Below are 24,083 nucleotides of genomic sequence, written 5' to 3' on the forward strand. Positions count from 1 at the left end.
GAAATTAATCAAATACAGCACATTTCCTAAGTCAGAAGGAAAAAATAATGATCAGCATCAGAAAAAAAAGAGGTTTAGAATATAAATGAAGAAAACCTGCACTGAGTTCTGTTCACAACAGAGTTCTGTTAGTATTTGAGTTACATAAAAGACTTGAAGAAAATATACTTCTCACTGCTGGAGTGCACAGAGAACAAACACAAAAATGAAAGCCTGCATCTGATAAGCACTGAAAGAAGTGGAGGAAATCATGCCTGTCCTTCACTGCCACTCACATTCAGCCTGCACACAAGAACGGCTCTCACACAAGTAATGCAGCCTGTGCAGTATCTCTCAGCATCTACATCTCCACTTTGGAACAACCCCATCAATGCAGTGAAATGACTAGCCAAGCTGCCCTTTTCTTCTCAATGCAATAAAAAATCCCTCAGTTCCACATCACACCGTTCGTACATAGGCACCGACTTACTGTCGTATAACAAAATTAAAATTCACAGCAATAAACCTCAACTCTTCATCCAAGTCTGAGTGCGGAAGCGTGCAAAGATTTTACCCTTCTGTAGCAAATACACAAATGGGCCACTACAACATCTCTATATGCAATGTAAAAGTGCCTGAAGCTGAATAAAAGAGCTTCAGTTCAGTAGTTTTGCTCCCACACAGATGACAAAGCCAACTCAGCGCTGCTCAACGGAGGTATTCTTGTAAATACAAACATCTTCCACATGTACTGCGCTGTCTGAAAACTGACATCCTCGAGAACATGCAAGAAAAAAAATCAAGTGTGAGATGCTGTCACAGTTCTAAGACAATGCAACTCGCCATTCAATGCGACTCAGCTTTAGCATTTGCACATTAATTCCCTATTTGATATTTACCTCTAAAACTGAAATGGAAAACTGGGGAATCGCAGGTTTGTTTCCGTTTCACGTACAACCTTGCAATTTCATCACAATCAGTACTTCATTTGAAACTGCAGAAATGCTCCAAGTTGAAGCCATTTTAAATATTTGCCTTTTTAATGGAAAGTCCATACTTGCATGAATAAATGTGAATATGATTGTAACTATCAATAACATCTTCCATCATCCAGTGCAAAATAAGTAAAGTCCTCTGCATCTTTTGTTTGCTAAAATATACATTAACAAAGTGATCACATCCCATCTAACACAACAATTTTAATAACAGAAGTTAACTCCTAAGGCAAGACAACCCAAGACAATGTACAGTGCAGTCCATCAGATGACATCAAGACTGTTTCCATTTGGAAGTTACAGATTCACATTTCTTCAAGCACTTGTGTTTTAAGAATCTCTCTGACAGAACTTCAAGCAAAGGTTAACTAGTATCTGTCAAACAGAAAAACAGCTTAATAAACGTAGGATTTGTTAAATTTTAGTTTACTTTTACGGCATTAACAAAAATACTCCAAAGCAGATTCAGTGTTATCTTGTTTGGGGCGCAGCATCATTACTCTGTGTTTTGAGCTAATACAAGAAACATTTCCTATGAATTCCATAAAGTTATTTTTAATATGGGTGAAAAAGCAGAGTTGATTATTTCCATAGTACTAATGTCATTCTTCTCACTCATCATCTTCGTTTGCTCACATTCTCCCTGATCATAAGCCCTATTTTATCATAAAATACCTTGAATAGCTCTACTAACTCCTAAAATATCATCTCCTCTATTCTTCTGCCTTTTCAGTTCCTGAGAACAGCCTCTAACCACTCACAACTTTTGACCCAGCATCTTAATTTAGCCTCAACGATCAGCTCTGATCACTTAGCATTGCCCACTCCTCAATCACCCTACCCATCCAGTCTTCCTGGGCTGCCCGAAAAAACATTACTACCTCAGATCTCTTTGAAGCTTTCAGAATTCCTCTATCTTTTCATCTTCACAGTCAAATTTCACTATCTCCAAAGTCAATTTCCATATCTCACACATTAATTTCTCTATTGTTTAATACTTCCCTTTGTACTTAAGAGCTGAGGCAGATAGAACACAGAGGAAGCATTACCTTGTTATTTCTTCTCTTCTGCTGCCCTTTCCTACTCCTACAGCTTGATATTTATGTAAACTTCTCCTTACTAAAAGAGAAAATTATTCAACTCCAAACACATCTCACTAGGCCTCTTGCTGGTACTGCGTTGTCAACTGGATCCCAGCTGTCAAAAATGAAGCATCTTTGAACATCAAGAAATCTACTGTTGCAGTAAATAAAACCCACAAACATTATTGCATTCCTGGAGGTCATTTCAGGTGGTTCTAAAGCCAGTTTGCAGCTCATCCTCCATCTTCTTTCCAGAGACTTGGTAAGCAAGTTAACCTTCACCTAACATCAATTACCTGTTTTGGAATGTGTGCTAAGTACCCTGTGTTTACTGTGAGTCTAATGGATAGCTTGGGAGAAGAGTTAGTAACCAGGCACTTGAGACCACATAAAACATAAGCAAAAGACTTCAGCTTACTTGCAGTCAGTTTAAAGACTCTGGAAACACAAAGTATTTTGTGGTTCTAAACACAACTGCTCTTATTTACAATGACCCTTAACCTCTTAACAGCGTTCTAATTGAAGACAAAACCCAAAAAGCTGTCTAGTATTCTCCTGCAAAGTTTGATTATTTTAAAAAGAAAAAAAACATTAGAGTCATAGAAAGGTCAGGATTCCATCCATCATCTAAGGAAGGCTTCCTGCTAAAAGAAGCCAACTTATTCTTCCCCTTTGTATGCTCTCCTTGCAAATCCTTCTGCCAGAAAAAAACTTTTCTCCAGTGCTTCGGCTCACAGAATAACTGAGGAGGATCAGTTCAACCAATGGTGCTCTGCACTTCTTACCAGGTCATACTCAGAATTCCATGTTAGCAATGCAGTTTTCTGCTTATGGATGAAAACTGATACTTTAATCTTTTTTTTGAAGCTTTCCCAGAAAGCAAGAATTTTCTCATTAGATATTTAATTCCTTTAAGCTTAAACCTGAATTTAAGAGAACATTTCTTACTAAGGAGTGTACTTCAGATTCCAGATTTTGACAAGGAATCATTAATATTAATTAATGTTTTTAAAAATGCTATCTCCAGAGCAGTGAACCTTAGATGGCAGAGTTGCCAGAAATATCTACTACAGTATAAATAAGTAAAAAAAAAGAAAAAAGTTGACCTACAAGATCTCTAAGCTACTTCACAATCTTTGCAAACATTAGTTTTCAATTGAAAAAACTACGTGAAGAAAGAAGCTAAAATGGAAAGAAAAAGAAGAGTAAAAGCAAAGAATAATATACAGGGAAAATATGTTTGGCCTTTCATTAAAATAAAAAGAACAAGAATATTGAAAAAGATGCCTTCTTATGAAGATAACCTTTATTCATATACTCACAACATATGACATCTCACCAACTGTGTGCACGGAGTACATAGAAAGCAGGTAAGTTACAAATGGGTCATGCATTCTCACAGCGTTACACAAACCAAACTTGAATGCAGTGTTTCTAAACTAAATTAATGTTCTCTACGAGTGCAGTATGTGCCTTTAAATATATATAAAAAGAGAGAAAAATCCTGTAAATAAATCTGTATATGAAATATCTGTAAATGGGTACGGCAGCCTCTGGTCTATCTAATATTCTTTATAATGCAAACTGGCCATTGGAGCAAGCAGAAAAAAATCTACGAGGCCAGAGAGCCTTAACATTAAAGAAAAGAAAAAGCTTTCTTCCAAGGCTAAGACACTGTAAACTCAAGGTTTTTTTTCCATCATCATAATTAGTACCCTGAAAAGAAAAAGAAAGAAAAAGAATGAAGAGATTTATTTAGAACAACTGGCAGTGACTCATTTAACCTGCATATCCACTAGGATAGATAACTTCTAAGCAGATAGTTCTAAATGCAGTTTCCATGAGAACAGAGTCACATCATGGTATTTTTATGTCTTCTCTTAGGATGTAATCCACATTTATAATACGGAAACCAGCATTAGGAAGCTAAACCAAAGTTAAACTTCGGTTCATGCCTCATATGAACTCACACCCTATAATAAAATATAGCTGCTTTGTAATAGCACCAAGAGGACAATAGCTTATTATTAGTTATAACTAATTAAGCTATATTCATCAAATTCTACAATAGCATTTTTACTCTTCTTGGTGAGAAGAAATATGGAGGGGAAAAAAAAAATTCAAGTTATTATTTGAGTCCTATCCTATCTAACAAGCTCTAGAAAGCATTCTGACTGCCAGTGCACAAACATCCAGCAGGGAAAAGAATACCCATAAATGTTGAGCTTCACTACACTGAACCACAAGACCCAAAGGTCAATCTGAAATAATTCCTGCTATAAACAGTAAGGCATTCTCAAGTAACAATTTAACACAAAAGTTGCATTCGAGATAATGTTATTTTTGCTTTTTAGAATTGATAATAGAATGACAGTGATAGTCAACAGCCACCCTGCCAAATTCAAAGATCAGTTAGCTATGTTTTTTTAAGCATGGTATCACCTTGGATTAGGGTTTTCTGGTTTGTAAACAGAAAAGAGTAAATGTATCTGTTGCTCCTGTGTTAACCACAGGGCTCTGACTCCCACTGCATAAACTGATATTCAACTATTTACAATCAAGTATGAATCTAGAAGGAATTTTTCCACTGTAATAAGCAAAACTTTTTACAGTACTGACAGAACAGTGCCAGAAATCTCAAGTGTAACTTCGTAAAACTGTCACGAGTTCAGGAAGGTTGGACGTCGTAAAGAAAGAAGGCCCCTTGAGAGCCTGTTCTGAAGGCTATAAGCCAACCTTCAGGTACAAAGGGACTGCAGTAGGCCAAGGGCTTCCAAAAACAAGAGAAAAACTCTGCACAACCATTAGCCTTGGAGGAAGAAGGCAAATACTACGTGTCCATCGACAGCAGCAATCCACAATGCGCTCGCCAACTGAACCTAGAGGTATTTTGATTTGTAAGTGTAAAAAAAACTCATAATCACATGCTTGCCATACAGATGATGGGCAGCAGAATTCCCTTTATGAGACTGCTACCCTGTTGGTTCTTTTCCTGCACACAGGCATTTACAGCCAGCCATTCCAATGCTATTCTTTAGCAGCACAAAGGCAAATGGCTTCCGATCACATGAAAAACACTCTAGCAAAGGTTTTCTACCACATTAGCAGAGCACAAGTGTAGTAGTAACAAATTCTGAAGCATACAGAAAAACAGCAATGTATAGTCTGATGCTGCTATTAGAAGAACTCTAAATAATAGGGTTGGCAAAAATACTTGCTCAAAAAAAATTGCTCAACAAACTGCCGCCAGAAGAAAGTTATGTGTGAACCTGCTGCCCAGAACAGCTGTATTTCTATTAGACACAAACAGGAAGAATTGAGTAAGCAATCAGCAAAAATATCGTGGTACTGTCTACAGAAACTACAAGTGCTTTCTTATTTATTCTTACCTTCTTCTGCCTCATCTTCCTGGGATGATACAGGGCCCCCTCCACTTGCTGGGCTCAGCAGCTGCTCTTCTCTTGCAGACTCTCTCTGTAGGCTGGCAACTTCATAAATGGGATCCCCAGCGCTGGTATGGCTTTTTCCTTCAGACTAAAGCAAATAGGTGCATTTATTAGGACCCCCCATTGACAATTCCAACTCTAATAGTATGCCAAAATCAACCGAAAACACACAAATTTCTTATTGCAGCTAAATAATAGTTTGGGCAAGACTGCCTCAGACTCCTCTGCAATGGCATATGTAGGCTGGCTGTAACATACAGCTATGTTTCTCTTTTGAGGTTTATGGTCCAAAGATGCAAATAAAACTGCATTATTTCCAATGCTGTCTCTGCTTCCATTTTAATTACCATGCTCAAAAACCTTTCCCATTTAAATATAGAGATGAGGGCAAGGAGAAAATGCAGCAAAATAAAAGATGAGAGAAGAAGCAGGGAAAAAAAAAAATAGGGTAACCAACATAAACACAGAAACAGGAATCAGCTGTCTTAGAGGAAAAAGTTAAGGGTTTTAGTAAGTAGAGAGAAAACAAAGCAACAAATCCTAATGCTTTTAAAACCATAAATTGAAAAGCTCTTTACTGTTTTACTCAAGCAAAAACAACAGAACAATTTAGCTTTATTTCACAGTAGAATCTGTAATACAGTCCTTTCAATGGACTTCAATAACCTGACAGTTATCTATTTGAAATATATATGCATATATTATATATACATACAAACTACCTATACATTACACACACATGTACATATAAGCTTGCATGTCTGTGTGGGTGTCTGAAGAAACTGCATATATGTGTCAATCTAACAAATTAATTATCTTGGCAATTTGAGAGCCATGCTTAACTATACAGAACTGAGGGCAGAGCATTTTCCCTAGAAAGCTCTTTGTTCTGTAACAGCAGCTTTTATCCTTTTCACCTGCCTTTTTGGGAGTTCAATAACTCTCAGGGCAAAGATGGGGGGCACGGAGAAATGGTTTTAGTTTTACTTTCAGGTGGAAAAGTTCAGAGTTTAATTTACCTCTTCTGCATTCAGTGGACATTCATGTGAAAAAAGGTACCAACATCCCAGTGGGTGCAGCAGTGTGAGTTTTTAAAGGAAAACCAACAGTAGCTTTTCCTGTGAGCTCCAGCTCTGGAAACAATTATTATTCAGTGACATGCAATGATTAATATACTCACAGAGAGTTACACAAAATTGAAAACTAATGGTTGTAGTAAATGAACTAGAACTAAAACTCTGTTTTCTTATTTGTGTTCTTATCTAATCAGTTCAAATAAGGTAATTTTCTGAGGATATTAAGAACATCAAATTATCCATGAAAATAAAGGAATACAGTCTCAGAGTGTATTCAATTAGATTCAAATGCAAAATTAGGAAAGATTTGGAAGACAATGTCATATCACCCTTTGCTGGAGATGAACTGCTGAACAGAACTGGCATTTCCAGCAAGCTGCTGACATTGCTAAGGTAGGTAGCTTAAACACTTGCACTACTGCAGCTTTCACAGTTTTGTACTGATGAATCCCACTCTATTTCAAAGACATTAATCATTCAGATCTGCCTCCTTTAAAGCTGATACTCCCAGAAGCAGACAGTCACAGGGCTCCAATTAGCAGCCAGTTTTGCTGACTGAACTTCTCAAAGTGCTTAATGAACTTTGGGATGAAGACATAAATATCCTGTATTTTCTTTTAAACATTCAGCAGGATATTACAGCCATTATCCCCGTTTTACTTTCACAGAACACTTTTATCATGCAATTACAAAGTACTTGACTAAATTGATACCTCCGAGTGTTATTCACCATCATTATCTGTAGCTTTTATTTGAGCAGGAGTGAGGCATGAGGTACTATGGATTTTGCTGCAGCATACAAAATGACAAGTTTTTGGTGCCTTGCACGTGCTCTGGTTGACTGCAAGAGCCATCTGTACACAACACAAGTAACTCTGCACCATTATAGCCATGATTTTACATCCGAAGGTAAACTATAGCCCAGGATTTGTAGTCCTGCACAGAGAAGCCACCTCTCTTCAGAGCTGATGTTACCAACTTGCAGTTCTGCTTAAATCCAACTGCTTTCTCAAACAGTGCCCAGGTGGCTGATCCCAATGCCACCTGCACAGCTGCTTTCAGAGGAGGAAGAGTCCCAGGGGATGGGCTCTCATAGAGCTACATACAGGAAGAGCTGCTGCAACACAAGCTGTGCAGCCAGTAACTGGATGAATAAACTGCCGCTACAGCTCAACCACACCGATCCTGCCATCCGTAATCTGAGCCTCATCTGGGAGAAAGTTTAACAAGATTAAATATGTTCCTCTTCTCAAAGTCTGCACAACAGCTTCTCAGGATTCTACAGGTGTAAGAAAAGCTTGTGGATTTTAGGGAGAGAAGGCAAGCATGTTTTGTCACATTATAAGGGGCGAGAAAGGAAAAAGAACACATCCGTATGACTCAAAAATGATATAGTTGTAAATGACTTACTGGAAATCTTAGTTCATTATAAATGAGTATCAAACAGTTGAGAAAGCAGCATCTTCAAATGCATTTTCCTTAAATTTAAAATGTAGATACTCTCAACATTTGCATATAAGAGGGAACTTAAGAAAATGTGAGAAAACCAAGCTACTGTGCTAATTTCTAGAACTACATAAAGAGCATTTCATGAGATTTACTTACTAGATGTTAAACAGTTACTATTTTTCTGTATACCATGTACACAGCCTGCTTTTCAAGACCCATTACTGTGCCACACAGAAAGATGAGAATTAAAACGTTCACACTAAGCTCAGTAGAATGAAATCACTCCCATTTGGTTTCATTAGTCAAAAATGATGGATCATTATTCCAATGCAAACGACACTCGTAGCCTCTGCCGCTCATTTTTTGAGCTGAAACTCCAGCATAAATCTTTGGAGAAAGCAGGTCAATGCTCGCTGCGTAAGGATGCAGCTGTACACCACCCAACACTGATGCTGGGAAGACATACACATTTCATGCATTTCAGTCCTGCACTGCTCACAGCACTGGGTCTTTAGCATTCTGTTCAATAGGGAATTATTCCACAGCCATTACCAGATGAGATGGATATAGCATCTCTCAGTGCTTGAGGAAGTAATAAACGCACATTAATCACACGAACACAGGACTGGGAAAGCTAACAGAGGGAGTACACTACTGTGCATTAAGCTTCATCTTCCTCACTTCTTCCCTCCATAGAGGGGTGTTTTTTGTACACCTTCAAAGTTAAACTCCAAGGAACAGACAAACAAAAGAATTTCAGACAAATAGCATGCAAAAAACACTTCTTTACTCTTCTTTCAACATTTCCTAAGGTTACAGTCACCAGTATGAACAACACTAACTTACTCATTGAAACAACAATGCCCCTGCCCTTCACAAAACCATAGGGCAGTGAAGGATGTGAAGTTAGTGCATTTTATCCATTCATCAGCAAGCGTGAGTGTGAAAACAACTTCTCCATGTGTCTGAACTTGCTTTTTCCAAACAATTGTTCATGTAACTCTTTTGAAAAAACACAGAGAAGCTCACCTCCTCAGATACCTTGAAACAAACTCAGCAATCAGCTAACTCTTTTAAACCACTGCCTTTAATTGATTACATCCTTACAGATGCATAGGTTCAGATTTTGAACCTTAGTACCCAGGATTTCCCTTTGTTAGATACCAGTTACTCGTTGTAAAGTCAGCTGAAGCCATTTCCTGATTTTACCAGTCAAATGGACTTGCTTCAAATGTCTGCACATAGGTCAGATTGTAGGAAATTATGCAGAATTCAACAAATGTCTAAAATTGTTTAAGCCCACAAAGCCAATCACTTATGATACATATAATGATGCAGTTTACAAAGAGCACTGAAGAACAATACACGCTACCTAATTTCGCATTTAATCCTTTCAGCAATAACTAGCTCTAGAAAAAAAATCTACTGAGACAAAGGTCAAATTAAAAGAAACAAAACAAACATTCCCAGCACCAACTTCTGCTTAAAAAATGAGCACGCAATACCTGTTTCAGCTTCATATAGAAAGTTTCTGTGAAGGTTTTCCTACTGAAGTACCAGAAGCGTTCGTTGGCAGGATACACGCGCACAACAGTCTCCAGCAAAAATCTCACTGGCTCTACTACTTCAGTAACAACCATATCCACTGCCACAGTCATGTACACACGCTTATCTGAAACACAAAATTAAGTCACATACAGAAGAAGAAGTTGGCAAAGAACAAATTCCTTAAAACAATAAACAAGTGAGCTGCTGCTCAAATTGAAAACTAACTCAAAGGAACACTCTAGATCCTTGTTTATCTCCATGTCCATACTCTGTCAGTTATAAGGAGTAGGAAGGACATGGAGCTGTTGGAGAAGGTCCAGAGAAGGGCCATAGAGATGATCAGAGGGCTGGAGCACCTCCACCATGGGGACAGGCTGAGAGAGCTGGGGTTGCTCATCCTGGAGACGACTCTGAGGAGACCTTATAGCAGCCTTCCAGTACCTGAAGGGGCCTACAGGAGAGCTGGGGGGTACTTTTTATAAGGGCAGGTAGCAACAGGAAAAGGAGAAATGGCTATGAATTGGAAGAGGGTAGATTTAGACTGGATATTAGGAAGAAAGTCTTTACTGTGGGGGCACTGAAACACTGGAACAGGTTATCCAGAGGCTGTGAATGCCACCTCTCTGCAGGCATTCAAGGCCAGGCTAGATGGGGCAACTTGGTCTGGCAGGAGGTGTCCCTGCCTACAGCAGGGGTTGGATCTGGATGGACTTAAAAGTCCCTTCCAACCCAACCCATTCTATGATTCTATGACTAAAGAAGTTTCACCTGCCCCTTTCCTATTCTATGGGTCAGATGATCTTTGCAGAAGCAGTGTGCAATGCTATTTTTTTCTCCCTTTGTACCTAAGCATAATTCAAAGTAGAGCAAAATACACAATCAACCAGAAGATGAAGCAGAAATAGTTCAAGTGTATCTTGTAGATTTAGAATGCAAGAAAAAGATTGTGCCTTTTGAAAATACATGAAATGTAGCAACCACCATTTTGAAACAGAATTGATATCCTCCAGCCAGGAAGCACAGCTTTTTGAAATAAACACTGAACATCAGGCTTTGAACACCTAGGCTCTCACGTTCTCAGGCCAAAGAGGCAAGAAGGCATTTAAAAACTAAATACACGTTTAAAAACCAAACACAACAACACAAAGTCATATCCTATAATGGAAACTGTGTCAAGCTTCACAGCAAGTAGTTTCACACAACAGTCTACATGCTACCAGAAATAATGTGATTTGAAAAACCAGCAGGAAAACAGCAACACTGACTGCATACCCTTGGATATGCTTTTATGCCACTGATGGGAGCTCTGCCTTGGAACAGGAAACAGACTCCAGATTTGCATTAAAACTTTATATCACATCAGAGAACATCAATTCCAGCAACAAGGAAGTGTGCTGTAAGTGCAAGTGCTTCTGTGCATCACTTCTTCAAAGATGAAGGTCATGTAATGCTACTTGTAATCAGCTCACCTCCGAGTTAAAAGAAAAACAACAGCTACGTTTAGGTTTTATACTACTCTGCTGGTTACAGAATGGGGAAAACTACTGTATGCTTAGGGAGCAAAAATCCTGATAATCAGGGAGCAGGAACATAAGGCCAAACACTAGCTTAGTATCTCTAAACCTGCAACACATAAGGTCTACATACAATTATTCACATTTCTGTGTTGCATATGTACGTACAGAAAAGTTCTGTTTCCTGTCACAGATGCTCAGAACATGATGGTGTATGTACTCAGACATATACATCCTGATTCCCAGGAAAAAATATATGCATCAAACTCAGGTCATATAAAAAACACATAAGTTAGATTAAATTACCTTTAGGTGTTTCCTCATTAAGTACTAGAAACATAGGTGCATTAGGATTCCATAGTCCAGTAATTACATAAGCCTTCCCATCAGAGCTTTTTCCCATGGATTCCTAGAAATAAAAGAGAAATAAAGGACTTCATTAGAGATCAAGAGACAAGAGTGCGTGGAGGTAAAACAGTTCTAGGAATTTAAGAATATCATTACATTCATGTTAGAGAACACAACCCAAAGTGGGAACATGGTATAATGGACGGGAAAATGGATACGGAAATGGCAAAGAAAGAAGAAACATTATATACAAGAAAATGAAGGCAAAGATAGCTTAACCTACTTTTTTAATACTTATTAAAATAGAGGCTTTTGGTGGGATGTCTGTCACTACTGTCTAAGCAGAAATATAATGGGGTGATGGAATATAAGAGACTTCAAAAAATTAAACTAGTATCACAGAATCACAGAATCGCTCAGGTTGGAAAAGACCTCAAAGATCATCAAGTCCAACCACAACCTAACCATACCACCCTAACTCCAACAACCCTCCTAAATCATGTCCCTGAGCACCACATCCAAATGGTTTTTAAACACATCCAGGGATGGTGACTCAACCACCTCCCTGGGAGCCTATTCCAGTGCTTAACAACCCTTTGTGTAAAGAAGTGTTTCGTGATATCCAGCCTAAACCTCCCCTGGAGCAACTTGATGCTATTTCCCCTCTTCCTGTCACCAGTGAGAAGAGACCAAACCCTGTCTCTGTATACAGAGAAACAGTCCAAAATATAATCTTACTTAAGACCTTAATTACATCAACCAAAAAATTAGGTTAGTGTTTTTACTCCAAAATTATCTCTCTGCCATACTTGCCCCTGAGTTGCTCAGGCACAGACCTTCTCTAAGTATGAAAGCAGTTTGCAACTCCAGTCCATAAAAATTTGACATTTAAAGAACCAAGTTTCAGGACAATATGCAATTGAAGTCAAAAGAGCCACATATCTTCAAGTTAGTAACAACAGGAAAGCCTCTATATTTGCATTAGGATAATCTTATACCATGCATCTGTTACTTCCATACTTGTCCCACACCAGTAACAGTTCATATTTCCTGCAGTTTCCCTGGGCAGTTCCTATGGATCCAACAAGCCTGCATGGTCGCCACTTCAGAGGCAAATGAGAATGACATTCCTACTCTGCAATCTGATTTGTAGGATTTGTGGGAGTGACCAAGTCCTCCAAATTTAAAGAGGGAGAAAGGCAGCTGTGAGAAAAACACAAGTTTCCATGTACACACAGGAGATGATTAACAAGCTATCACATCCAGCAGTTAAATGTATGGAACTAGGGCTGGGATAAAGATATGGATTCAAATACGCAGCCTGTACAGTAAAAACATGTTATATGGATTAATAGAACTCATTATGCTCTGTTACTCATAATTTATTCTATTTTCTATCAATCAAAAAATTGAAATGTAACATCAGAACTAATATCAACAAATGAAAACTGTGTTAGCATATACATAAACATAACAGCATACAAGTATCTTACCTCTGACAAGAGAACTGAATACCAACAGCCAGAATCATCAACATGGATAAAGAAGTGGACAAGGCAAAACTGTCTGTGTAATTACAAAATGCCTGGCTGATTTAACTTGAGCACTTTTTGACTTGAAAACAGTTGTATTCTTGTCCATTGCATAAAACTGAATTGATACAATCACAAAGTATCCTATGAACTTGCAGCTCTCTTAGATGCAACTCATTATAAGAAAGGAAGGCTCTTAAAAGATAAGCAACTCTTTCAAGCTCTGAGCAAGAATTTAATTCAGATTAAGCAATTAATGGCAACATTTTCAGCAAAAACCAGCAGCACATCTCTAAGATCCAAGCATAAAGACAATTATTGGCTCTAAATTTTTAGATAACATGTTTAACAATTTTTTGGAGCAACTAACGATCAATTTCACAAAAACAGATGCCAAAGATTTTGACATTGAGATGTTCTGCCCATTGCGTGAAGCATTTGTTTCTAGTCCTAAGATAGAAGATTCAGGATTTAAGAAACCAAAGTAAACAAACAGTGGCAGTTTTATTTTTGGGAGGTGCTTCTATACGGTTGGGGCTTTTTGTTTGCTTTTAAATTACCTATCTTATTAAAACGATTACTAAAAACATACATTACCATGTCTAGTAAATGCATGTCACTGTTCTTCACATTTCTTCCAGGACTCAGCAGCATCCCAAAGCATCTGTGAAGTTTTATCAAAAAATATATATACACATATATGTTAGCATTTCAAAGACAAAAGCATTTTGTTGAACATAATGGCACAGCACCCACTGCTTCTAATTTAGAGAAAATCTCAGTAATTTTCTACCAGTGTTATGGCAACACTCAGCCAACATCACAATATAAATCACAGAAGTGACAATAAAATTATTTTCCAGAATGAAGACAACAGAAATTAGTGTCTAACCTATGAATTAATTGCTCTTAAAGACAATTTAAGACACTGAGTTTAAAAGACACAAGATTCCTCAACACAAATGAGACAGATTGGCAACATGAAAATAAATTTTAAACCTGCTTTCATACAATTAAATTAAAGTAACAATTTACATATTTTATCATCCATAACTTCACTGGTGTAAATCAACATCACCCAGCTTCACAGATCCTTAAAAATACCAATTTGCTCTGGTCTTACACTTCAGCCTATTTTTTACATCTGATCCTCTCTATTACATAGATGCAAGGATTCTTCACAGTCACAACTTATGGCCCCCAAATGTTACATGACGAATCACTGTGACAACCTGTCATTAGCATGAGATTTTAACAACAACAAAAAAACCCCACCAGCATCCCCCCATGCCTCTCGAAGTAGAGTATTAATCCAGTATAAACCAGCTTCAATTTTGCCCAGCAGATTCTATACCAGCCTCATTACCTTCATTTCACAGTACTCACTGCACTCAAAAAATGGATCTAACAGGCCAAAGCAAGTAGGCTCACACCTTGCTTGCCACAAGCAAAGAACAGCTCATCAGGTGTCATTAATGTCCTGCTAACCCCTTCTGTACGTATGCCTGTTCTCTGCTCTCTCCTTTACTTCAAACACTGGTCACTTTTTTGTAGGTTTTAATACCATTTTAATAACTGTTAGCTATTTCAAGATGCATCTTGCTTGCTTACACTTTCTTATCTAATCATGGGATGCTTTATTATTGTCATTTTATTAAGGAATGCAAGATATAAAGACTTAACAAGAGTTCTCTACAATTGCCCCACCATCTAAAGCGTGCATATACAAGAGTAGAAAGCAGCTTCTGCTATAGAGTTTGCAACCTAAACAGAAGGGACAAAGGAAGTTTCATGGCCATCACCACCACTACATGGGTACTCTGCCACAGAGATCATACATAAGCCACGGTCTTGAATTCCAGTCCAGTCATTTAACTAGCAATCTTTCTTGATAGTTTTAACTGAACTTCATAGTTCAGAAGGGTTTGCTTTGAAAACTTTTCTTTCATTGTGGTCAAGTTCTAAGCATCTACAAGAACACAGGTTAAATAACTTCTCTGGTCAATCTGTTCCAGTGCTCAGCTCCCTTTGTACTGATAACAACCCAACAGAGGAATTTCCAGAGAAGTAACATGTGCTCACTGACTCCAATCCTTCCACTCTGCACCCTTAGGGAGGATCAGGCTCCATCTCTTCCCTATCCCTCCCCCAGGCACCTGAAGGCACCATAAACAGCTCACATTCTCACCTTCTCTAAGACCCAACAAAAGATGCTCCATCATCTGGGCAGCTCAGTTACCCAAAGGAAAATTCAGATTAGTCAGCAAGCAGAAATCCTAAGATATTATCTGAACAGCCAGTGGACAGTAATGCAGACAACAGTTTCACAGCTTTCAAGCAAAAACCCTTTCATGGACAGTAGCAAATAAAACAGTAGACAATGATGAAGACTCATCTATAAGACTCATCTCATCTATAGCATAACACAGTGCCACATAACAGTGCAGATGCCAGGACTTGTACTGAGCCACATGAGAAGGCTTCTGTGAGACTAATGAGACCAGGCAGAACGTACCATGGACCAACTGCACCACTTTTTGTTCCTAAGGTAGAAATAGCTCAGAAGGAGCTATAGTTTATTACAACAGAGTGGTCACTAGCTTCTGGTAAGCCTGCTAAAGAAACCTGCAGGCCTGAGATCCAGAGGCAGGTGAAACATCTGTGCTTTTCTAAGGCACCAGCTCACCAGATCCCAGCCCTCACTGCACTTCCATCAGATGGAAATAAGCCGTGATGTACTTCTCAAAGATTCTGGCCTGTATGCTTCCAAAAGAAAGGGAGTCACTAAAATGTGATTCCTGCAGAAGTAGATACTGATGATGACTGGGAACATCCTGCTACTGGAAGAGTCAAGGCTACTCTTCTAAGTTCAGAAGAGTAAAATGATTTCAAATGAGCTCAAGCAATAGCGAGCAACCAGCCAGTATTCTACACATCAACCCTACAGGTACAGGCTCTAGACTAAGGCACACTTCCATGACTTGGTACGAGTCCTCCACACGAACAGTAGTGTTCTACCATTAAACACCCCTCAACAAGAACAAAGGCAGTCCTACTGCCTCTCAGAACAAAAGGCTGTTTCTTCACTCTCCAAAACACTCTTTACATCCCTCAATAATTAACCAGAATTTTCTTCTTGAACCCTGTAAGTAACAGAGACGTGATATCCCACACAGCACTGCAGCCATGAGCCTACATAGTGCCGCTCACAGCTGCAATGCAGGACAGAACAGTGCTTCTTCACCTGCTCTGAACAACAGAAAAGCAGGCAAGCTCAGGTCAAATAGGCATCACAGCCAGAAAGCAACACAGGATCCCCTGTGGGAAACCTACTCAGCCCTATCTGAACACCACCTACTGGCATCAGCAGAGGTTTCTCAGGTGGTTTTTTCTGAAACCATCAACACAGATTTTTGGAACACTTTTGACTACAGGCCACTCTTCTGCAGCAACAATCACGTTTTTCCATTATGATTTCCCTTAGAAATACTTCAGAGAATGCATTAAAGAGCTAGAAGTTCTCACGTAATGTCAATTGATCATGCTAATTTTTTTATTTCAATATTGCATTCTGTATGTATATAAAATGACTTGCAAGGTTGTGCGTGTCACACCAATAACTTACCAGCAAAGCTTGTGGTGATAAAAATAACATCCATATTGAATCATCCTAAATACCACCTAAGTTAAAGCTCTTTTCTAATGAAGATAGTTTTAAGAGGAAAAAAAAAACAACACAAAACCAAGCTCCTTAAGATCCTTCACAAGGAAAATGCTGAATAGAGAATTAATATTATTCAGAAAAGCTTAACAGCTTATCATCCATGAAGTTTCAAATCAACTTTATTTCAATTACAAATTTAATCTACTGAGAAGCAAAAGAACAGTTTTACAGTATTGATAAAGTAATCTGCTGTGTCCTTCTTGTTACAGAAAATTACAGTTTCTTTTTTGATAAAAATAGCCTGAAAGCAAATAGAGATCAATCTTAGGCTATATGAGTTCCTTACATTCTCCCATTATCTTCAATTCTCCTCAATAGGAGTGAATTCTCCTATTGTTACTTTTTTGGTAAGATTGCCATCTGGTGGCATTTGCTCTTTTTAAAATATGAGCTACTGAGAAAGAATTTCCTAATTTAAGCTAACGCAATGCCTACTACTGTTGTAGCACAAGTCCCCTGTTACTGAACCTAACAACAAAGAGCTACTCCTCATGCTCTTCTGCTTTTTGTGCAAATGTCTTCCTCAAAAGATATTTATTTTGTATGAAAGAGTTCTCCTCTCATTTAGTTTCCAGTATATACACCTTTGGTCACCAACCATACCTGAGATCCTCACTACTACTTCAAGATAAGTACTGGAAGAGGAAACAGATCTAAGGTTAACATAGTTCAGACAACCCAACTTGGTTACTTTCACAACACAGCCAGTGGTAATAAGGAAGGGTTATAATAAGCATGTGTTCTGTGCTACTTAACAAGAAAAAACAAAATGAAAAATATAAGAATGCCCAAGTATCCTAGTTCAAAAAATTCACATTCAAAAAATGCAATTAAAATGAAAAGTTTGCTTAGTTACATGCTATGCTTCCAAGACATCATGTTTCCACCTTAAAAATCACATCAGTTACTTAAAAAGAGAATTAAAATTTAACCATGCACCTATAAGTGAATTTTATTATGCAATAATACCGTGTCACTGTTTTTCTTCTTTCAGTTGCATAACCTGCAAAGCCAGGTTGAGAACAAATGTTCTCATGAAAAGGTAGTCTGCACTACTTTTATATGGCTCTTACCTTTCAATGGCCAGTTCTTTGTTCGAGAGCTGCTGAACTGTAATCACCACTTTCTTCTCAACTCCCTGCTTAAGTTTGAAATATAATTTGTCTCTGTCCTTAGGCACAGGGCTAAAATAAATTTTTTAAAAGTTAGTATGAAAAGAGGACATTAACTGTTAAGTACAGCAGAGAACAGTAACCCACTTAAGCTGTTTATAACTTGCTTGAGACCTCGCCATTTAAACTTGGTTAATAAACCAACACTGAAGAAAAAAGCTGTATCTCGCACCTCGTATCTTAACTATCCAGAGAAATTATCAGGATCATGTGGCTAAAAATGCATAGGGCACTTTGTTTTTTGAAACAACAGAAACACGTGCACCATACGAACCAAAAAAACAACAGGACATTTTAACAGATCAACTCTTCTCATCAACTCTGCCCATTTTAGTAGTCATGTAATCAACTATTAGGTTAAAAAATATTTTGCTTCCCTGTAACGCTCTGAGAACTTTACAGCTTCTAAACCTTCAATGCATTCAGAATTCATTAAATCACAGAATCACAGAATGGCCCGGGTTGGAAGGGACCTCAAGGATCACGAATCTCCAACCCCCTGCCACAGGCAGAGCCACCAACTTCCACATTTCATACCAGCCCAGGCTGCCCAGGGCCCCATCCAACCTGGCCTTCAACACCTCCAGGTGTTCCAGCACCTCACCACTCTCATAGGAAAGAACTTCTCACCAACATCCAACCTTCAATTAAACCAACTTAAAAGAGCACTACATTGTATTTATTTGGGAAAACTGGTTTGACAGAAGTTTGTACAGACATCCTACCATCTTTTTCATTTGCACAAGCCTATCTTGAGCATTTCTGTCAACAGATACATCTTTAAAAGAAGCTGATTTCAAAAGGGTGCTGATTTTTAAATCCTTAAACGGAAAACATACAGAGAAGAAAACCAAAAGCAAAGCAGTAGCTTCCTCCTCATAGCAGGTCCACTTACGAAAAGAAGCTAAATCAATTTCACTGCAGCACAACAGTTGTGCATTCTGCAAGTATGCTTGATTGAAGAAGATTTTCAACTCTCCCATTCCATTCAAATTACCTGAAATTTCCTTTCCCATCATCTTCTTTGACTTCTAAGGAAACACTGAAAGTATACACATCACTGTCTGGAGTAGGAAGAACGAAATCCTTAACGTGATCAGATGCTTGTTTGGAAGAACGTTTGAACGCTGTGGAGAAGCTGTATAAAATTCGGCTGACCTGCAGAAAAGCGAAAGAACAAGTGGTATAAATACTAAAAGATGAAAAAAACACCTATCTTTGCTTTTTTTTTTTTTTTTCTTTTTTTCTTTTCTTAAACTTTATTTAAAACAGAAAGCTTTTAGATCGTGTGTTTCATAACCACTCAACAATGTTTTCTCAGTAAGCTAATACGTCACAAGATTGGGAATGCAACTCATTAGAAGACCCTAATACTGCATTTTTCAAGTTGTGCCTTTAATAACATATCTTACAGTTTGCTAAAGTGGAACCCTGTTTTGTCATCTTTTTCATCCCTTACTCTTCCAGCCTAAAAAAATCCTCCTATCTCAAACTTCCAGCAGTTCTTCCCAAAATAGCAAGGGCAATCACAGCACTGTAAAGTGATTCTAATTCCCAAGATCTACACTGCAACACTAACCTGGAACCTACTCAAATGAGGCCTGAAAAACAAAAGGCTTTCTACAATATTCCCATTACAGTGCACTTTGCTATCTTATTGCAATGCTGTAACTTTTAACTTACTTTAATAGTCACACTTGACTATTTGCACATTCTCTAAAATCCACTGAACATGTGTTAATGTGTTTCTCAAATACATACCATTCCCAAATCTGGAATAACTTTCCCAGATATGCCCTGCATCCTTTATATGAGCCATTTATACCATATTTAATACTTACTGCCTCTTTAATTTCACAAGAGAAAACATGAATCTGGAACTCTTCTGTTCCACAACTGCTTTCAGTAAACGCAAAACAGTCACTTTCTGAAGTCCCATTCTGTCCACGCACACAAAACAACACCTTATAGATTGGAAAAGAGGCTATCTCCACATTGCTTGACTGATCTATTATTCTGCCAAGGAAAGAAGTGAAACAGTGAAGAACAAAAAAAAAAAAAAGCAAATCAAACAAACATACACAAAATAACTTCCTGCAATTAGATAAATACCTAAACTGAACTTACAACTAAGTATACAAGATGGAGAGTAGGAACAGATAAGTCAGGCTTTCTGGCTGTAAGATGTAAATATTCTTGGTTGCAACGCTGGCCTAATTTTTTTTTAATGCTCCAAGAGAACATGGTACCTCTTTCCAAAACAGCAGAAATCAGTGAACAAGATGTTTGAGAATATTTGGCCCTAAAGCTGACAAACAGGAACTTGCTGATAACCAGTATAGAGAAACTAGCACTCAGATACTCCTACACCCAAAAATGACTTTCAACCTTATGCTTCATTTTCATTGGTTTGAAGAGGCCCAACTGAGCATTTTAAGTACTTCAAGAAGATGCCCACAAAGAAATGGAACATGACCATGTACAGCACTTCCACAGACTTTCCTTTTACAGGGTGAGGTGTCTCACTGTACTGTAAAGAACCTGAGCCAAAAATCCAACCATTCTACCTCCTTGTGAGAGTAACAAACTTCAAATCCACCTTCCACGTGCAGTGCAAGTAACAGAAGAATCATTTACACATTACCTTACAGAGCCTTCTGGAACATTGGGAACATAGAGAGTTACAGATAGAGGGGCCTGACTTGAGGATTTCATGTTTGCCATGGCACGTAGAGCTTCTGGCTCATTGCGAGGGGCAGACACCTTCATGCAACCCAGGTAAGTCAGTTTGTTAAATAACACGCTGTCCTCTTCCAAGGGTTCATGGGGAGAAGATGAACTTCGTGTAGACACTTCTGAAAATGAAGAAACCATTTCTTTAACTGTTTGTTTTTATTTTTACATATTGTTTACTGAGCAAGTTCCATAGCGAAATCTCCTGCTGCTTGTAAGAATGGACACAGGGATCGAAGTCCAACAGTGAGAAATCCACTCAGCATTAATAATGTTATGCCTGTTCTAACACAGGTTTCCAAGTATTGCTTTAGGTCAATTTACTGTTTGATTCTTTTTAGCTATGCTAAAGTGTTCCTTACCTAGTTCAATTTGCTTACATACCCAAATTTCTACTCGTTATTTTTGCATAAAGATGCTTCTAATTCTCTTCTCTCCCATTAATTTACAATTTGTAAAGAATTATTAAATTCAAATGTGGTTCACATTCTTGAGGTAGATACACTGACTGCATGAAACATCAGCGAACTGGAGAAAAGCAAAGGGACACTTGCTCTTCTAATCAGAGGAAAAGAAGCATTCTTTTTGGATTATTCTTCTGTGTTTTTTTAAAGGCTATTTGGCATTTAAGAAAAGAAAGGTGAAGTTAAAAAAAATAAAAATCAGAAGTATGAATCAGAGTAATCCAGGTTGGATTAACTCTAGAGATCGTTTCCATCTTAAACTCATTTACAAGCAGAACGGGTTAGACTGGAGCTAGCTGAATCAGGCTGCTGAAGGTCCTGTTGAGCTGAGTTTTAGCTCCAAAAATGGAAATTCCAAGTCTCTCCTAGCATTTTGCCCTGTTTTTTCATATTTCTTTTGACTACAACCATTGCTTGTGAAACACTCAAAAAATGCTGCAGAACTGAATGTATGTCAGTGGACTCAATCTTGAAATTTCTGATATTCCTCCAGCAGCATCTCTATCTTACCTACAGTACATTCAGCAGTTACCTGACACTGAGTCCCAACTAAACCAGAGCTGGTGACAAAACAAAAATTATCTTGATGAAAACTGAGCAGCAAAGGTGTATCGACCTGGTAATGATCTGTTCCTATCTACAATCTTCTCCCAATGAGAAAACTTGAATAGGCTACAGAATATTCTCCGGAATACTTACAGAATTAAGTTCCAGAAAGCATTACATCTATTTTAACTTCAAGCTTTAAAGAAAAGAACTGATATCCATGGGGAGGTATGGGGTGATGGGACATAAGACAAGGGTACTCTTCAGGAATACCTGTAGTAGAAGGGTCTAAAACAAGTTGCAAGGACGGTTGATTTGTTTGACCTGCTGAGCCCAGTCCAGATGCCTGGCTGCATGCATCACTAGAACCTTCGGAGAAAGCAGTGGAGTCGTTCTGGTCTTTTTCAGAATCCCTCAGTATCTCCTCCATTGCCTTCTCCAGTTGATCATCTCCATTTGAAAACACCTGTAAGAAGGAGATTAGTTTTTTTCCCCAAAAATATATAGCTATGTGTATGTTTATTTGGCTACTATCTTTCAAACACACAATCTTTACAAACAACCATTCAAAACTTACAGACCACTGTTAAAATAACAGGATTGTGTTTAGATTCTCCATTCAAAACAGAGAAATAACAGAATTTGTTCCACACTTTCCTTACAGAAAATTGTACTTTCTTAGTCATATCCAAGCCATCTCAGTTGTCTCACCAATTACTCCATGTGTAGTTCAAAAGTAAATGTATAAAAATAGCCAGAACATGGTCAGACATTTCTCCTCCCCTCCAAAAAAAAGCGCCTTTCACAGATACCAGCATTTCCAACCAAAAAACCAACACAGCCAGTAATAAAGCTGCTTTATGGATTTTACCATCTAGATATAATAACTAAAGAAGCAGTCAGTGTTTAATTAATTTAATTTCTGAAATCATCAGTTGTAAACTGCCCAACAGTTATGGAAAGATAGAATCATTGTTGTCATTTCAAGGGGAACAAATTCCTATTTTTCCAAGAGGATCACCTCTGCTCTAGCAACCAAAGTGAGGAAACTTGCCATTAACCAATTAGCTGTTACCCCAATACTGAAACATTCAGGCATTCTGTGCTAGAAAGCTTCCACAGGTCTTAGTCGTGCTTAAGGCAGCACCAAGAAGGAAACAAAAACAAGGTCCATTGTGGTCTATTCCTATGCACCCTAATTGTGTTCTTCAATGAAAAAAACATTCTAAGGCTGTGAGCCCTAAATAAAGAATACCTCCTAAGCATTAATCTGAAACTTATTCTTTGAAAATAATATTTTATTCCCTGTTTAATGTATAAATCCACAGAACACTAACAAAGCTAGCCCCCATAGAAGTTACTACAAGAAAAACTGAACTGCCACATTTGGACAGGCTTCCTTAATCTGAGCTCCTGATTTCAATGGCAACAAGCACTGACAAAAATGGGCAGTTAAGATTCTCCTCAAGCACACACAAGTATCTTAGTTAAACACTTCAAAGAAGAAGCTATTTTTTGCTCAATAAGAATCTTATCATATATTTCAAATAAAACAGTAGTCAACCTTTAGCTGAGGTTTTGCATCTTTCCCAGAGGAATCCTCAGTTTGCTGGTGAACCACAACAAACTCTTCATTAATTAATGTGGATACGGTTTCAGGAATTCTCCTGGCTTTGCTAAATGATGTTCTGACTTCCATCTCAGGTCAGCAGCTGCCACAGCCACCTACAGAAGGAAAAAAACATTATGAACAGATTAAAAACGTGTTCTTTAATATCTCAACAGGTGTAACAGGAAGTTTCTATCAGATAATACAATACCTAAAGTTGTATGAATGTATTATACTACATTTAATGACATTTCTCTGATTCCATTGGTATAAGAACATTTTAACAGCAAAGTGTATTTTGGGGTATTAAAAAAATCTGATTGAACAGCAGAAACTGTTATCTGCATGCATAGATAACTCTCAACAGAGTTCACCTTGGAGCTTCCACTTCTACTGTTTCTAATCCTCCAGATCCTGCTCCCTCTACCTCCCCCAATTCCTGCCCTTTTTCCTCCTTTTCTCTCATACAGATGCATTTCTCAACATCAGCATCACCCAGGTTATGTGAAGATGCAAATTACCCTATGACTAATTTTCCAAGCGTGTGCCATACCATGAAAACATGTTTAGCAACGTTTTCTCAGCAAGGTATTTATATCTATATGTGATGAAGCATCAAAGATCATACTAAACCACAATCATATTCTTCTCAGCAGTTTCTCTGAAAAGTCTACAACAGTTAATCACGTTACTCACAAAAAAAAAGAATTAGCTGCAAATATTACAGAAACCAAGAACAGGTTTTCTCTTCTCTGGGCAGAAATAAGCCCAGGCACAACCAAAAAAGGGCAAAGGATTGGTATGTCTACAAGTTCATTTAAAAGACCATTAAAAAAAAAAAAAAAAAAACAGTTGAAATCATTCCC

General features: G+C 38.0%; 1 protein-coding gene across 2 annotated transcripts in view; it reads right to left on the reverse strand.

The window, feature by feature from the left end:
- The window catches only part of RABGAP1L (RAB GTPase activating protein 1 like), a gene marked incomplete at both ends in the record, with an annotated part of 181,804 nt that extends 158,497 nt beyond the window's left edge, over window positions 1–23,307 (reverse strand). Inside the window, 10 exons of one of the 2 annotated variants that reach the window (XM_079536078.1) lie at window positions 5,446–5,590; window positions 9,533–9,699; window positions 11,396–11,498; window positions 13,567–13,633; window positions 17,767–17,877; window positions 18,863–19,023; window positions 19,707–19,881; window positions 20,510–20,717; window positions 21,882–22,074; window positions 23,173–23,307. In XM_079536078.1, the coding sequence (XP_079392204.1) occupies window positions 5,446–5,590; window positions 9,533–9,699; window positions 11,396–11,498; window positions 13,567–13,633; window positions 17,767–17,877; window positions 18,863–19,023; window positions 19,707–19,881; window positions 20,510–20,717; window positions 21,882–22,074; window positions 23,173–23,307 (1,465 nt within the window). Of the gene's footprint in view, window positions 1–5,445; window positions 5,591–9,532; window positions 9,700–11,395; window positions 11,499–13,566; window positions 13,634–17,766; window positions 17,878–18,862; window positions 19,024–19,706; window positions 19,882–20,509; window positions 20,721–21,881; window positions 22,075–23,172 lie in introns of both variants that reach the window. The other variant, XM_079536077.1, reaches the window with a different exon arrangement.
- Between the last annotated feature and the right edge of the window lie 776 nt (window positions 23,308–24,083).

Source organism: Tetrao urogallus (genome assembly GCF_951394365.1).
Source record: "Tetrao urogallus genome assembly, chromosome: 5".
Lineage (NCBI taxonomy): Eukaryota > Metazoa > Chordata > Aves > Galliformes > Phasianidae > Tetrao > Tetrao urogallus.